This window comes from Blennius ocellaris (assembly GCF_963422515.1).
Source record: "Blennius ocellaris genome assembly, chromosome: 21".
In the NCBI taxonomy this organism is placed as follows: domain Eukaryota; kingdom Metazoa; phylum Chordata; class Actinopteri; order Blenniiformes; family Blenniidae; genus Blennius; species Blennius ocellaris.
In genome coordinates, this window is record NC_137670.1 from 10500949 (window position 1) to 10516226 (window position 15278).

Consider the following 15278-nt stretch of genomic DNA (forward strand, 5'->3'; position numbering starts at 1 on the left):
GGGGGGGGGTGTAGCGTGATGCAGCTGAGCCTGTTGAACAGTAAAAGATGTACAGTAACTCTGTGGGTCGGTCTGGCTTCACTCAGTGGTGTCTCAACAGCCCGTGTGGATGGGAGTGGTGGGGGGTGTGTGTGTCTGTGTGTGTGTGCGGTGCCGAGCGCCGTGTTCACATTAGACCTGCGTCGCGGTGCCAACCTGCCATTGTTCGACTGTAGTGGAAGTGATTCCAGCCTCTGGCCGTGGCGGAGTAATGTGAACAAGGCGCTTAGTATTTTTGATTTTTATGTCCTGCTGCTTGTGTGTGTTTGTAGTCGATGCAAACCTGCAGGTGTATGTGTGTGTGTTTGCATTGCCGGTCGTCTCCCACCCCCGACCCGACCCCCCCCTCCCCCAGTCTGGTCCCAGCAGCCCCCCCCCCCCCCCTTCTAAGACGGCTCCTGGTCCCTCTGTGGCTTAGGCTGTGGCGGACTCTTGACGATGGTGATGACGGAGGCGGTGTTGAGGCGGGGGGCCGTGGCCAGCAGGCTGCCGCCGCCGGCCTCCAGGCCCCGCGCGAATCTCTGCAGGGCGGCGAGCCGCGCCCCCAGCCCCTCCAGCTCCTTCCTCATGCCGGCGTTCTCGGCCCCGAGCCGCTCCACCTCCCGCTGGAGCTCCGTCTTCTGCTGCTCCAGGGCCTCCCGCTGCGAGACGCGCTTCACCCGGCAGCTGGCGGCGTAGCCCCGGTTCTTCAGGGTGCGCCGCCGCTGCTTCAGCTTCTGGATCTCGTCCCGGGAGAGGCCGCGCAGGTGGAGGTTCAGCTCCCGCACCGACAGCGACATGAGCTCGCTGTCCGACAGGAAGGGCACGTTCTCGCCACACTCCTGCTTCACCTGGAGGAGGAAAAAGAAAGAAATGAACGACTTGCTTAACTTTTTTTTTTTATCCTCGAGGTTTTAAATACTCAACGGCCACTGGATCTGAATGAATGTCGAAACATCTTTCCAAACATTGTAGTTTCCCTTCAGCCCGAGGCTACAGAAGATGAATCACTGTACTCCAGATAATAAAAACCCAGCTTTAGTTCCGTCTGCACGTTACCTTCAGGGCTTTGCTGCTTCTTTCTGTCGTCATGATCCAGTTGTCTTGGTCGTTCTCACCCAGAGCACCAGTCAAAACAGATACAGACACTCTGGAAGAACAGAAACAGGATACAACTGTTAAAAAGAAGAAGAAGCAGAAATAAAAGGAGGTATGTTATCGCGTGTGATTCGAGACAATTGTGGGGTTTTTTTTTTTGTTGGTCCATATCTGGCCTGACATTTACCATCCGCTCACAAGACAAGCAGTCATGTGGGATAAAGAGAGAGAGAGAGAGAAAAAAAAAGGAGAACCCGCAGATCTTTCATGCTTCTCCAAACAGCATGCTCTCTTATTAAACCCCGCGGTTTTAATATGAAAGGAAGGGGAGGTTTTGAAAGCGACGTGCCGGGCCTGTGTTCGCTGGAACGGGGAGGAGGAAGTTATCAAGGGTCTGCCCCTTTTGGTTGCTCAAAGCAGGTGTCCTCACCGATCCCCTCAACACTTCCTCTTGTCGACGCCTCGCCAACGGTCCAAAGCGACCGCGGCGAAAACCCCAAGCGAGGGAGGGAAGCTTACAGTTTAAACAAGGCCGACGTTAAATAAACAAAGTGCAGGAGTGTGTCCGTACCTCAGCGCTGGCTCTTTTTTTAACATACAAAAATATGTAAACAAACATTTTTATCTGAGAAGAAAAAAACCACAAAACCTCTAAAAAGGACTCGAGGTGACAAATGAGACAATTAACTTGAAGAACAGCTCAATAATTATTAGCATTGTGGTGACCTTTCACTTGACAGTAACAGTAACATGACAATGCTGGTTTATTTGTACGTTTGATATTTGAATTGAAACAGCGAAAACTTTATTCGAGGGATTCAAAACTGGTAAAAACATTTCGATCAGGGGTGTCAAACTCACTTTAGCCCAGGAGTCACAAATAGGCCACTTTCATCTTAAGTGGGCCAGACTGGCCCACGATAGCCTTTAAATGGGAATTTTAAAGCTACAACCTGCAAAACAGTTGAGTCATCTAAATTGTCTAAAATAAAAAAAAGAAAGAAAGAATGGCTAAAAACAGTAAAGCAGCTCAAACTACAAAACATGCACAAGATATCACCGAAAAACTCTTGTGAAACTTTGTGACTGCAATCCAACAGTTTTTATAACCATAACAAACCCACATATGGACTTTATGAGCTCCGTAATCCTCATTTCAAAAGGTTAAACATGCTTTGCGGCTCAAGAGAAAATGAATGAGGAAGGAATGAGGCAAAAAAACAACAAAAAAAAACGGCTCTATTGTTCATGACGACGGCAAGGAAACCCAGGCACCGCGATTCAGAAAACCTTACGTTATGTTCTGGTTTTAACCTTACGTCAAGCTGGAACAACAATCAGAGTTTTTGTGCGAGCCTGTGCTCCCGTTCTCCCGGCTCAGCGTTTCACACAGGCTGCACCACGACTTCCTACACTCCCAGAAAAGGTCAACGCGTGTATACTATGTCTCCGTCCGGGATAAACGTGTGGCGTGTCCCTCGGACAATTTCTACCGCTTTTCTTTCCTTCTTTCTTTCCCCGAGTCGGTCCTTGGGTTGATTTGGCCGGGTGCTTCTGCTCAGTGTCACGTTGGGGAGGAGGATGATCGTGCAGCTTTTGTTTTTCCTGCTACCGACTGACCGCGGGACACAAAAGAAACCGCGCAGCCCGCCGCTCGGACAATTACACGGTGTCACTTCACAGCAGAAGCGTCCTTTAACATTTGAAACACACTCTCCCCTGACATCGACGAACCGCGCGGTGGTTCCCCTCCCCTGCCCAAACCAGTTTTGCTGAGTCAGTGCGTTTGCCTTTATATCTATCGCAACCCTGGACTTTCTTTTCAGAGTCGACGGCCTTTCGCCATTTCATCTTTCACTTGGTGAAAGACGAGGAAAGTGGTTTCAAAAACAAGGTCAGCAGACGCCGCGTCTCGAGCGCGCAGGTAAATAATATCCCGTGGTGACAAGGGGGAGGCCGGCGTTGACCTTTTGGGAGCTTCTGTGATGAGCTCACTCCTTGTGCTCACAGTGCACAAGCATTCCTGGACACACTTGTGATCTCCGACAGTTTTACAGGCAAATCCTCCTCTGAATCATTCTAATCCTTGAAGATGATGATTTTTGGTTTCTTCTCATTTAAATAAATACAAATACAAAATGATGAACACGAGGAGGCGTATCCCAACAAAAGCTTAATACTCACACACTTGGTTTATTTCCAAAAGCATGCAGGACAAACAGAAACTTAATAGTGAATCATTTTTCACAGTATACTTCTGTCTAGCTTCATGTTATTGAGCTTCTGTGCCCCTAATTTGCTGAATCCACAAAACAAACGGGCAAGACACAAATGTTTAAATACTAAATTCGGCAACCAAAGTCACAACATACTGCTAAAAAGTAATTAACCTCTCAAAGAACGAAATATACAACCTGTACAAAAACTAGCGTGGTTTACGAAGCAGTAATGTGGTGTGTAAAACGCTGTTTTGAGATGTGACATAATTATGACAGTTTTACTTATTTTGCTTCTTCTGGTATTTTGTTTTTAATCCCAAACAGATCATTTGTGATGAAGGAGGAACCACATAAGGGTATACAGGATTTTCTGGGGACGTTGATTTTAGTAACACCACCGAAATCCCACTTGCTACGGGGCTGCAATTACTCAATAAATCCTCAAAACACACGTGTATGTAGTAGACGCCGAGGACGGGGAAAGACACATCTCATGATTTGGCCTCGTTTTAGCCGAGTTCGTTTCCCGAAATGCGTGGGAAGTGAAGTGGAGGGGGTTGCAGAAGCAGCGGTCGTCCGACCGGCCGGAGGACTTCGGCTGTAAAAACCGACGAGACCGCGGTTTCGTAAAGTCAGCGTGATTCAGCAAGAACGCCTCTCCTCGCCTCCACAGACACGGGGCCGGTCTCCAACAAAGCCCAGGACAAAACAAAACAACAACAACAAGAGACTGCGTCTTTCCGTTACAGTGCAAAGAGGACAGGATGTCCACGTTTTTGTCCCCCCCCCTCACCAAAAAAAAAATAAGAGTCAAACAGCAGCGAACACTTGGTAACGTGAGGCTAGCGGAGGACAGCAACAAGTGAACGCAGCACCGCGGAACCGCAGCCACGAGACCATTCACCTGATACCGCTCTTATAAACATTCAAAAATAAGAAACAAAACAAAAACACCCACGGGACACACGTCCAGCGGGACATTTATTGACAAGCTAAATCCATTATAGACTCTTTAGTGGCCAGCTCGGGGCAAAGGCGCTGCTACTGTAGTAAACACCCCCCTCCTCCCCACCCTCCTTCCACCCTCGTTTAGGCTTTAAATACAACCTTTAAAAAGGTCACACCGCGTCTGCTTCGAACGGGGACGCGAGAAAAGACCATAGCCGTCAATCGACGCGAGTACAAATAGAGAAATATTCAGATCGGAGGCGAATTATCCGCATCATCCCAAACATGCTAGTAATGTTAGCACCTAGCATCAACGGTCCCTGACGAGCTAAAGATTAAAGCAAACAGCTGCCTGCTCGCTTGTCCTCGGCTACTTAGCGAGTCCCCCCCCCTCCTCTCTCTCTCTCCGGCGGACACCATTAGCCCCTAAGCTCGGCTCTTACCACCGAATATCTGCCCCGAGTTTGAATAATTTCGAAATAAGTGGCGATTTACCTGCTGGGTCGACGCGAGTCGGGCGACAAAATGTCAGTCCGCCTTTTCCCGGAATTACTCCGCCGCTCTCTGAGGTTGGATTCTTTCATTCATAAAAAACACAAGCGACAATGACGTCAGGGCTAAAGAATGAGGGCGGAGTCAGCCCCGCCCCCGCGGCGTACTCCGGGAGGATGTAAACAAGGAATCCCTGAATCCCAGAACTTTTCCATGAGCGGCTCCCTCCCGCCACCCTCTGCTCCCATCAACAACACGGCTGGGGGGAAAAAGAGTTTTAAAAGAGACTATTACAGTCACTGACACTCTTCTCAGTGGCCATCTGATGTCTTATCTTCTATTCAAGGTTAGTTGCCCATGGAAGTCTGGAACAAATTACTCAATTGACCTACGTCGGACTTTAAGCACAGTCGTTTCATAGTGACCTTAAAAGGGTGATCTACTTTGACGATATTAAAAAAAGAAAAAAAAAAGAAGAAAAAAAAAGGAACAAGTCTGTACTGGTCTGACTGGACTTTAAGCTACAGAATATTTTAAAAAAAGGAAAAAACAGATAACACTGGACAGATAAAAAGCCACAAGGTTACATCTCGGGGCAATTTATGGTCACCAATTAACCTCACATGCATGTTTCTGGACTGTGATTGGAATCCAAAGTGCCCAGAGGAAACCCACTGTTAAAGAAATCTTGTTTTGTCTCATGAAGAATGATGTGTAATCTTGCAGTCTGTGTTCAAGGATGACGTTGTGTCAGCACTTTTGGAACCTCTGTGCTACTTTTGGTGTCCTTCAGTGCCTCCTTCAGCAGGTGGATCTTTCTCAAAACAACAACAGCCTTTAAGAAGGTGCTGTAGGATATACCTAATTTGTTTTGCCAACTTTTATAATGATTAAAGGCACATGAGTTGAAGGAATTTTACAATCTGGAATATGTCAAGATTAGGACAGGATTCTGTCTGGAAGCAACTTACATTTTGTGATGGCAGCAAATACTGACACCTGTTATCCTCTCAGGTCATGACAAAAGAAAACAAAAGCTTGAACGAAACACAGAGAATTCAAAACAAATATTGTCATAAAGAGTTTGTCATATTTAAGTTGATTGTCTGAGAGCTGAAAGCCATTCACACAATAGTCATTCAAATCTTTATTATTATTATTCTGACACCTTTGCCGTCGTGCTGTATCTCCTGCAATATTTAACCAATTTGAAACGTTCAAATATCAAAACGTGCCGCTTGTTCATGAGATGACTGCTATGCTGTGTGTCTTTTACATTTATTACCATTTCCAAATATATCACCATAAATATTTTTTTTCTCAGAATGCAAACCTCTAATTTCAGATTATTGTTCAATGGAACACCCCATAAGATGTCAACATCTTAATGTCCATTCCCTGGGTGTTGATTGGTGTTGTGGGAGTTTGCAAAAATCCACCACCAGCTCTTTGGTGATATCTTTGGTAATACAGGGAAAACCCTGTATTGATCTGGAGGTGGTTCTTCAGGCACCAGTCTACAAAGTCCAGGGTCAATTCTCAGCACCCTCTCATCTCCATCTCTGGCAAGACCAACAATCGCAGAGTCATCAGTGAACTTCTACAGGGGACAGGTGGGTGTGTTTAAAGTCTCCAATATAGAGGGTGTGTCAATATTATTGTTAATATGATTATAAATACAAAATGTGACAACTTGTTCCAATTATATTTCCCTAATTTAATGTATCTCAATATAAACGTTCTCTTAGGTCCCATAAGAGTTTTCTAGGCCTTCTGTTGGTAGAATATTCCGGGTTCACTCGGGGACTCGGTAATAATTTCACATATTAGTTTTACTATCGTGCAGTTTCACCGCCAGTCCGCCAGGGGACGCGCTCAGTTTTTTTTCGCGCGGCTCAGACTTGACCTCTTGCCTTGCTTACGTCATCCGACCCTGACGAGGCTCACGTTTTCCACCGTGACCTCAGACTGATGCACACCTCTTAGCGTTAGCTCCTATCTGAATAAAAAAAAAGAACACTTAAAGGAAATAAAAAAAAAAAAGAAATTGTTGCCTACTTTGCTGTGTTTGTTAGCGACTGGTTCGCCGTCCTCGCAACGAAATCTGAGCGGAGCACGGCTGAAGACATGGCCGCTATCGAGGAGCTTTCCCCGGCCGCGGGCCCGGTGTCCACCCGGCCCCCCGAGGACGAGATAGACGACGATGAAGATGAAGACGTGAGTATCTTATCAGTTCTGTGATATAATTCGAAAATGTGCGTGGACAAAACGTAACGCCACGTCTGTCTTTTTGTTGCATTTTCTTTCTCGGACCAACGTTGGAAGCTAGTTAATTAGCTACCTGTCCAGATACACGAGACTATGTCAGGATTCACTGTTCTGGTTTTAAATTCTATATATCCATCTATATCATTTCTTTAGAAAACTTAAGGACAGACAAGCTTCATTTGTTCAATTGATTGATTGATAATCCTTTATTTGGAAATTTGCATTGTTGGACAAGTAATGTAAGTAAGTGGACTGTAATGATGATGATGATGATAGATACTTTAATGATCTCCAAGAGTAATGTAATATTACAAACAATAATGATGATATTAATATGAAAAAACTAACAGAGAAACAAGATAATGAGGGCAGTAGTTTACAAGCACCTTCATAGTAATTGGATAAGAAGTTATTATTGCACATAATTAATAAGTGAATAATGTATATTGCACACAGGTCCATTAAAAAGTGCAGTATCTCAAATTGTCCAGGTTGGTGGTGTGTGAGGGGTGGTGCTCAGCAGGATTGCTCCTTCACACACTTTGGGTGTCTCTCGCAGTGAGATTTATATCTCATAGTTGCATCTTATGTCTTTGTAGTTTTTGGTTTTAATGGTACAGTTGTATTATCAGTCATGTTGTGTTGTAATAACATCACTCTATTTCCAGCATCCTCTGACGATAAAGTGGTTTTCCTCAGCGTCCACAGCGCAGACTGCTCTGTCATACATGTCTCTGATGGTTGTATTTGTTTCTTCCAGCTGGATGAGACGGTGATGGAGAGGTTGTGGGGCCTGACGGAGATGTTTCCAGATACGGTGCGCACAGCCGCTGAGGTGTCTGCACACTGCTCCGTGTCACTGGCCAAGAAGTGCTACAGGTGTGTCTCTGCAGAGTCTAAACTTTACTGGATTTCCTCAATGCCTGTTAACTACCCTGTTGCAATGGGGGGGGGGGGAACCCAGCAGGTAGCACCAATACTATTAAAATGTGTATTTTCAGGATTGCTGTAATCCGTTTGTCATAAATAAAAAAAACAAAGAAGCGGAGATGATGTGAAGAAACTACCTTTTGAGGGTCTTTCTGAAACACAGTTTATAATTAATGCAATGATAAATTGAAATCCTTTGCAGCTTTAGATGTAGTTATATACGGCATTTGAAATCCGTCACTCTGAAGTAAAGTCACTGCTTAAACTCACCACAATAGCAAATAATGGAAGTGTTACTTGCGGTTATACTTTTGACTGTGGTAATCTGTCAAAACAATAAAAAACCATGTCTGACATTTCAGTTCAGACTTGTTAGATTTGCCTGGATTCAAACGGATTCTTGTGTGTGGGTTGTTTGTACAATTGTAATCTCAACTTAGTTGCACAACTACAAAGTGAGGTCAGATTTCCTGAACAGACGAGTCTTTGTCTTCTTCCAAGTCGCTTGACGGTTCAGTGACTCAAATGCACTAAACAAATCTCAACCCATGTCACCAGATTCAGACGCCGCCACCTCGTCAGAGTCCCTCAACACATTTCATGAACTCTTTGAGAGTTTAGATACATAAACGGCAGGTTTTAGGGAAAAATGCGTTGCTTAGTTTAAATACACGTTGATTAAGCTGTTGGCCTGTTTCCAGTTTTTCCCGCGCTGCACTCTGGGTGGGAACTACCTCCTTTATGATCCTGGTGCTGCCGGTCATATTTGAAACGGAGAGACTACAGCTGGAGCAGCAGCAGCTTCAACAGCAGAGACAGGTGAGTCTTCACAGGCTGAAGGAGTCGAGGCCCCTACATCGCCGTTATTTGTGTCGGCCACAACTTGGCCGGAATAGTGGATTTGAATGAAAAAATATCTGTTTGACTGCTCCTCCGTAGATTCTGCTGGGGCCAAACACTGGAATGTCTGGTGGGATGCCGGGAATGATGCCTCCCGCACCCGGCAAGATGTGAAAGACCTGACATGAGCCTGAGATCCGCTGCAAGGCGATACAGCCAGGTCGCTCGCCAGGAGGGACAGAGAGACCGTGCAGAAGAGCGAAGAATTAGTTTTTTTTTTAACAGAAAGCCAGAAGAAAGCCAAGCGTCAGCTGCGTAGCACGAGGCTCACTCCAGCACACTGTGTTGGAACGGAAGAGGATGCGTCTCTCTCTCACTGTCTCTCCTTCCTCCCAACATCATGCACAGACTGATTTTCAGGAGCACTGCTTCTATTTTCATGTTGTTTTTTTTTTTTTAAATAAATACTTATGTCAGCATAGATTCCTTCGGGGATTAGCAGGTGGAAATAATGAACAGAGGGATATGTCTTGGTGTTTGCAGTCGGAGAAGCAGTACTTTCGTTGGCTAAATAATGTTTGTCTGGTGCTGATGAGTTGTGACAACTGCAGATATTACGTTATAAATGTCCAGTCAATATGATGTTTCTTCTTGCACTTGTCACAGTTCATCATTGCACTGTCTGTATGTCAAAGTATAATATCTCTCACACTGTGTGTTATTGGGCTGTAATCAATGGATTGTATTCAGTACAATCATCTTTTATATTTTCTTTCACGGCAGATGCAATGCAATATAATCTCTCTTAGTGGAAACAAAATCTGAGACGTCTTTTTGATGGTTGATGCCAGTGTTGTCCACTCTTACGAGAATGTTATATTTGGGTTTTCTCTCATCACTCATCCAACGATTCAGTCTCTTGTTCACTCAGCAAAGCCATGTGTCTGTTCTGTGTTGAACTTGACTGCAAAGAATAAAATGGAAAATCAAGACCAAAATGTTGCATTTGCTTTCACCCTGTGATTGTTCATTTGATCAGATACATTGTGAATAAAAAGAAATGATGGACTTGGTGCATACACTTTTAAAGTTTTGATTTGGGATTTTTCTGAAGTTAATTTCCACTGGAATCAGAGATATTGTAGCTTAGCAAGAAATGACATGCTTCTCAGTGAGGGTCATAGTGGTGAGAGCTTATCCCATTTGTTAGTGGATGAAAGGCAGAAAACTTTCTGATCAGCCATTAGTAAATCATCTGCAAATAGACATGTGGGCATGATCACACACACTTAAGTGCAGTGTATGAAACATTTGAGTTCAGGAGCCACATATAGCTCCTTTTCATCTTGACAGGGCCGGACCAGTAAAATACTGCCAGAACAAGCTTTAAAGTTAAACTCAAGAGGGTTGTTTTTTTTGCATGGCAAAGAGTAAATGTGATAAAGTGTAGTGACTACACTGGCAACAAAATGCCAATTTTAATGATACAGTGAAAAAACATCTCCTGTCACAGCAAACAACTGATAACAGCCCAAGCCTGGAATCAAATCCTCGCCTTCATGCCTTGATTTGTCAATATGAAGCACTGTGCTGTTCAGTCATATCGCAAAAGGGCTTAAAATTAACATCTTTGAAAGTATTTTTTTCTGCTTTCTTCACTCTCTAATGCTGCATTCAGGGCCAGCCTCCAGCTTCTTTCTCATACGGATGCTATGGGAAAATGCAGCACACATAGGCTTTATATGCTGTATACATGTTCACGGCAATATGAAAAAAAAAATCAAAGGAGAGTCTTGTCTGCTATCAACAACCTAAATTACGCAATTCTGCCCTCAAATCCAACTCTGAAACTGACAACACCGAAAACGGTATAAATACACCTTTATGGTGTACGAAGACATGGATATGCGATTTCCCACAGCCCATGAATGCAGCAGAAATCAGATATTCCCGCCACTGTCAGACCGAGCTACTTACATTCACACATCTAACTAGTTTTCTCTTCCTGAATTTTCATATCATCATCGTTTGATAGTCAAAGTAACGGGAAAGTTAGTTGACACCGACTTGTTAATATCTAATCATTTTATTTATTTATTTTTTACTTATTTTGTGGCCTGTTTCAAATAAGTGAATAGCTAATAGCTTCTTTAGCTAACCAATTATTTTTAGCTAAACTATTAATTTTCTCCCCCCCCCCCCGTCTATTATATCTTCTGTTGAAAATGAAAGCAGCTGACGACCAAGTTGTTGAAGATGACACTGGCTGTCAGGATGATGAGGTGAATTTTAAGTCGTTTCGTGATTAAAAGTGACAACAATTAGCCTTCTGAGCTAACTAGGCCTGTTCGACCCTTCAATGATGATATGATGAATTACGTCGTAATATAAGTTTTTTTTTTTTTTCTTTCTCTCCCAGTGACTTATGCAAATACCTGATAAATATTTAGCTTTTCTCTGAACTCCACAGGAGTCCTTCTTCCAGGACATCGACCTCCTACAGAAACATGGGATTGTGAGTAGATGATCTTGAAAGAAAACACTCATCAGGTCCATGGTCATTTCTCTCTGTCCAACACTAACGTGCCAGCGTGACTGCAGAATATGGCAGACATTAAAAAGCTGAAGACAGTGGGTATCTGCACCGTGAAGGGGATCCAGATGACCACCCGCAAATCTCTGTGTAACATCAAGGGCCTGTCCGAGGCCAAAGTGGAGAAAATCAAGGAGGCTGCTGGGAAAATGCTGGTGAGGGTTTATCTTCCTCCATTATCGAGGAATTAAAATGTGAAGATCGAGCTTCCTTTTTTTTAAATGCAGATGTGAAACGATTGTCTTTACATTGTAGAATGTGGGTTTCCAGACAGCCTTCGAGTACAGTGCAAAGAGGAAGCAGGTGTTTCACATCACAACCGGCAGCCAGGAATTCGAGTTAAGATTCACTCATAACGTTACACACATTGGCTGGATTTGCACTCATAAACACTTAATACTGTAGAATTTCAGTAATATAGTAACGTCATTACTCACCCATCATTACTGATGTCTGTAAACTGAATCTCTGCAGCAAACTGCTGGGTGGAGGTGTTGAGAGTATGGCGATCACGGAGGCTTTCGGAGGTCAGAAGACACTCCACTTCTCTCCTGCTATGTTGAACGTGAAAGAAAGTTGAGTATTCTTTCATGCAAGTCAGCTTCCAACTTTGTTTCATCCCTCAGAGTTCCGCACGGGGAAAACCCAGCTGTCGCACACCTTCTGTGGTGAGTCAGGAACTCTTTTTTTTTTTTTTTTTATTGTAGGGATTTAAAAGGGAGGCTGTAAAGAGCAAGTAAAGTTAATTTAAAAGTTTTTTCCCATCATTGTGGTCTAGTCACTGCTCAGCTGCCGGGTGAGGACGGCTACCCGGGTGGAAAAGTTGTCTTCATCGACACAGAGAACACTTTGTATCCTTGAAATGAAAACAGCCGCACAGCATTGATGACTAACCAAGGATTTATTGATGGATCTCGTGTCAGAATACTGTGTAAAATCTTGCCATAAGCTGATCCTTAAATTGTGACACTGGTGCTCATGTGTCCCATGTTTTCTTTGACTTGTAACTCCCTGAATGAAGTCGCCCTGACAGACTGCGAGACATCGCCAACAGGTTTAACGTGGACCACGATGCCGTGTTGGACAACGTGCTCTATGCCCGAGCTTATACCAGTGCGAACCCATTTTGAATATTAAATTATTTATTTTCAATTTTCAATCAAGATCAGGGGTGTTGAAAACTCAGCACATTGATGCATCATTTAAAACTGGCTATTTTATTGCCGACAAATGAACAAAAGCGCCATTAAAGGACTTTTCTATGACACTTATTCACACTAAAATAATAAGACAGATTAAGAGTTTAGTTTGTTCTCTTTTTATTTTCTCCCAACGAGATGGAATTTGCTTGTATTTCAACTAATATAGTTTAACCCTCATGATTCAGTTTACCTGTGAAGTTTCTGCTCTTCCTGAAGGTGAACACCAGATGGAGCTGTTGGACTTTGTAGCAGCCAAGTTTCATGAAGAAGGAGGAGTGTTTAAATTGTTGGTCAGTGGCAACACATTTTCCTTTTCTCTTTTTCCTTTTAATTTTCTTGCTTTTTGATTGAGTCATAAACTCTGACAATATAATGAAGGTGAGGCATTAAACTATGAATTGACTGGTCTGACTTGTGTTAGATCATCGACTCCATCATGGCTCTGTTCAGAGTGGACTTCTCCGGTCGGGGAGAGCTGGCCGAGCGGCAGCAGAAATTGGCTCAGATGCTTTCAAGGCTGCAGAAGATCTCAGAAGGTCTGAACCAGGATATGTCTTTAAGACAAAATCTGCATTTTGTGTCTGTGTCTGTGTATTGTATTTTTATTTGTTATTTTTTCCAGAGTACAATGTGGCCGTGTTTGTGACCAACCAAATGACAGCGGATCCTGGAGCAGGGATGACGTAAGACATCCGCTCTTTAAATGTCAGGAAAACAAAGATACGGAGGAAACCAAAACGTGATCTCTTAACCGTTTCAGGTTTCAGGCTGATCCCAAGAAACCAATCGGCGGCCACATCCTGGCTCATGCCTCCACGACGCGGATCAGCTTGAGAAAGGGGCGCGGAGAGATGAGGATCGCAAAGATATTTGACAGGTACTTAAACAACTGGAGCCTCGGAAGCTTATTTTCCACTGCACTATAGTAAAATGTCTGATGAGATGCATTCAAGTAGGTTTTTTTTTGTTTTTTTATCAGTGTCTTTTAATTTGTAAATATACACAACAATTGGTGACCTGGTGGACCCCTTAATGATATATCAAACTTTTTTCTAAATTACTATTATGCATAACCTCTTTAATCCATTGAGATTACCTGTAATTTCACTTCAGTCTTCTCCAGCCTGAACGATCATCTGATCTCTTTCAGTCCCGACATGCCGGAAAACGAAGCCACCTTCGCCATCATAGGAGGAGGAGTCACCGACGCCAAAGAGTGAAGGGATGAGTTCCACACAGTAACACTGTTATCTGATGTTATTTATTGTGCTTGTTCTTGTATTTATTAATTTATTGAGTGTAGGACCTTAATACGACTTGCTACAGTTGAAGTATTTATCTGTTACTGTGTTACTTTGATGAATTTATTCTACTCAGACACTCAGTCGGCTGGTTCAGATTCATTTACATTAATAGAAAGTTCCCAAACAAGACAATTTGTTCTTTTTTACAGTGGAGTGATTGTGTGATCTTAAAAAAACAGCAATAAAAAACGCATTGCTGCCACCTGCTGGTTATTTGTGGGTCCCGGCGGTGTTAAGTTAGTGTTTCTGCTTCCCTCTGCATTTAGAATTAATAACTATTGAAGACAGTTCATTCCAAAAAGAAACTTTTTGCTGATGTGTACATTTAGGAGGGACATTGTGTAATAAATATACAAAACTGGGCAATATTTGATTTCTTATTTTCATCTCTTCTTTTTGTTTTGTTACTGTCTGAACACATTCACATGTTTGTTTTGAGCTTCTTAATTCTCATCTCATACATTTGATCAATATATTTGAGTGATCGACAGACACTCAGAGAAGAAGTCATTAATAAAAAGAGAAAATCCCAGAGGGATGGGGAAGGAGGAGGGAACGGAATATTGAGGAGGGTAAGAAGGACCACAACTCACCCTATAAGAGTTCCTTGCAGACAAAGAAGAGTACATAGTACATGTTTTTGTATATCATTTAGGTATATAGCTGTACTGGATTGAATATGTGTTGTCATAATTTTTATTTCTCCTTGTTACTATGGGCCTGTTTTTCTTTTTTCATCGTTACATTTATTACATTCATTCGTTAAATTTATTGCAATGGAGGAAAATAATCTTGAAATTAAAAGAATCGGTCCATCATTATTATATTATTATGTGATGGAAGGGTTTAGCTTAAAGGACACACAATGCAGAATTTTGCTTTAAACTTGCATGAGTGATACCTTGAACATTTTAGCAGCCAATAATGTAAAAACTAACCAATAGTGTAAAAAAATGTTTGAGTCCATGTTGTAACATTTTACCAATATTTTTATTAAGTTATTACATTAAAAGTTATTACATTTGTTGTAGTAACATTAAAAATCCTTTGAAAATGTAATAAATGTTGGGTTTACGTCCTTTCAGTATACATTTGCTTACTGAAAATCCAGATACATAGTCAGTTATTGCCAATGTATAAAAGGGACAAATCGAAGAGCAAACGTAGATAAACATAATTGAATGTGTCAATATGTAAAATCCGACTGAAAAGGTATTTTACATTTATATGTTTAGTTTTATATATTAAGTAGCTTCAATCAGTTATTAAATACTTTTATCAAAATGAGGGAATATACTGTGCATCACTCTTTTGATTACCCTTGTATCTATTTTAATGGTTTCATTAGATTATTAAAAAAAAAAAA

General features: G+C 42.6%; 3 protein-coding genes across 4 annotated transcripts; 2 read left to right on the top strand and 1 right to left on the bottom strand.

The window, feature by feature from the left end:
- Nucleotides 1–425: 425 nt before the first annotated feature.
- maff (v-maf avian musculoaponeurotic fibrosarcoma oncogene homolog F) lies at nt 426–4867 on the bottom strand (the record flags this gene model as incomplete). The annotated part of the gene is made up of 3 exons (XM_080516716.1): nt 426–869; nt 1078–1168; nt 4779–4867. 3 exons carry the CDS (start codon nt 4865–4867, stop codon nt 426–428), a joined length of 624 nt encoding a protein of 207 aa, XP_080372842.1.
- Nucleotides 4868–6713: 1846 nt separating this feature from the next.
- On the top strand, nt 6714–9803 carry tomm22 (translocase of outer mitochondrial membrane 22 homolog (yeast)). Its single transcript, XM_080517855.1, has 4 exons — nt 6714–6992; nt 7804–7922; nt 8675–8792; nt 8913–9803. Exons 1-4 carry the CDS (start codon nt 6903–6905, stop codon nt 8985–8987), a joined length of 402 nt encoding a protein of 133 aa, XP_080373981.1. The 5' UTR covers nt 6714–6902; the 3' UTR covers nt 8988–9803.
- Nucleotides 9804–11038: 1235 nt separating this feature from the next.
- On the top strand, nt 11039–13919 carry dmc1 (DNA meiotic recombinase 1; the record flags this gene model as incomplete). 2 transcript variants are annotated; one of them, XM_080517257.1, is made up of 13 exons in its annotated part: nt 11039–11095; nt 11284–11328; nt 11415–11561; nt 11662–11744; nt 11881–11933; nt 12033–12074; nt 12185–12257; nt 12428–12519; nt 12825–12898; nt 13030–13144; nt 13231–13291; nt 13369–13485; nt 13759–13919. In XM_080517257.1, the coding sequence occupies 13 exons, from the start codon at nt 11039–11041 to the stop codon at nt 13826–13828; spliced, it is 1029 nt and encodes a 342-aa protein (XP_080373383.1). In that variant the 3' UTR covers nt 13829–13919. The 2 variants fall into 2 exon arrangements, with proteins under 2 accessions (XP_080373383.1, XP_080373384.1); XM_080517258.1 differs by having other exon boundaries at nt 11287–11328.
- Between the last annotated feature and the right edge of the window lie 1359 nt (nt 13920–15278).

What these genes read in the sequence shown, in the direction of transcription:
- tomm22 (XM_080517855.1), top strand. Translation starts at nt 6,903, where the DNA reads ATGGCCGCTATCGAGGAGCTTTCCCCGGCCGCGGGCCCGGTGTCCACC. An exon ending in ACGACGATGAAGATGAAGAC is followed by an intron (nt 6,993 to 7,803) that starts GTGAGTATCTTA and finishes TGTTTCTTCCAG; the next exon opens with CTGGATGAGACGGTGATGGA. An exon ending in CTGGCCAAGAAGTGCTACAG is followed by an intron (nt 7,923 to 8,674) that starts GTGTGTCTCTGC and finishes GCCTGTTTCCAG; the next exon opens with TTTTTCCCGCGCTGCACTCT.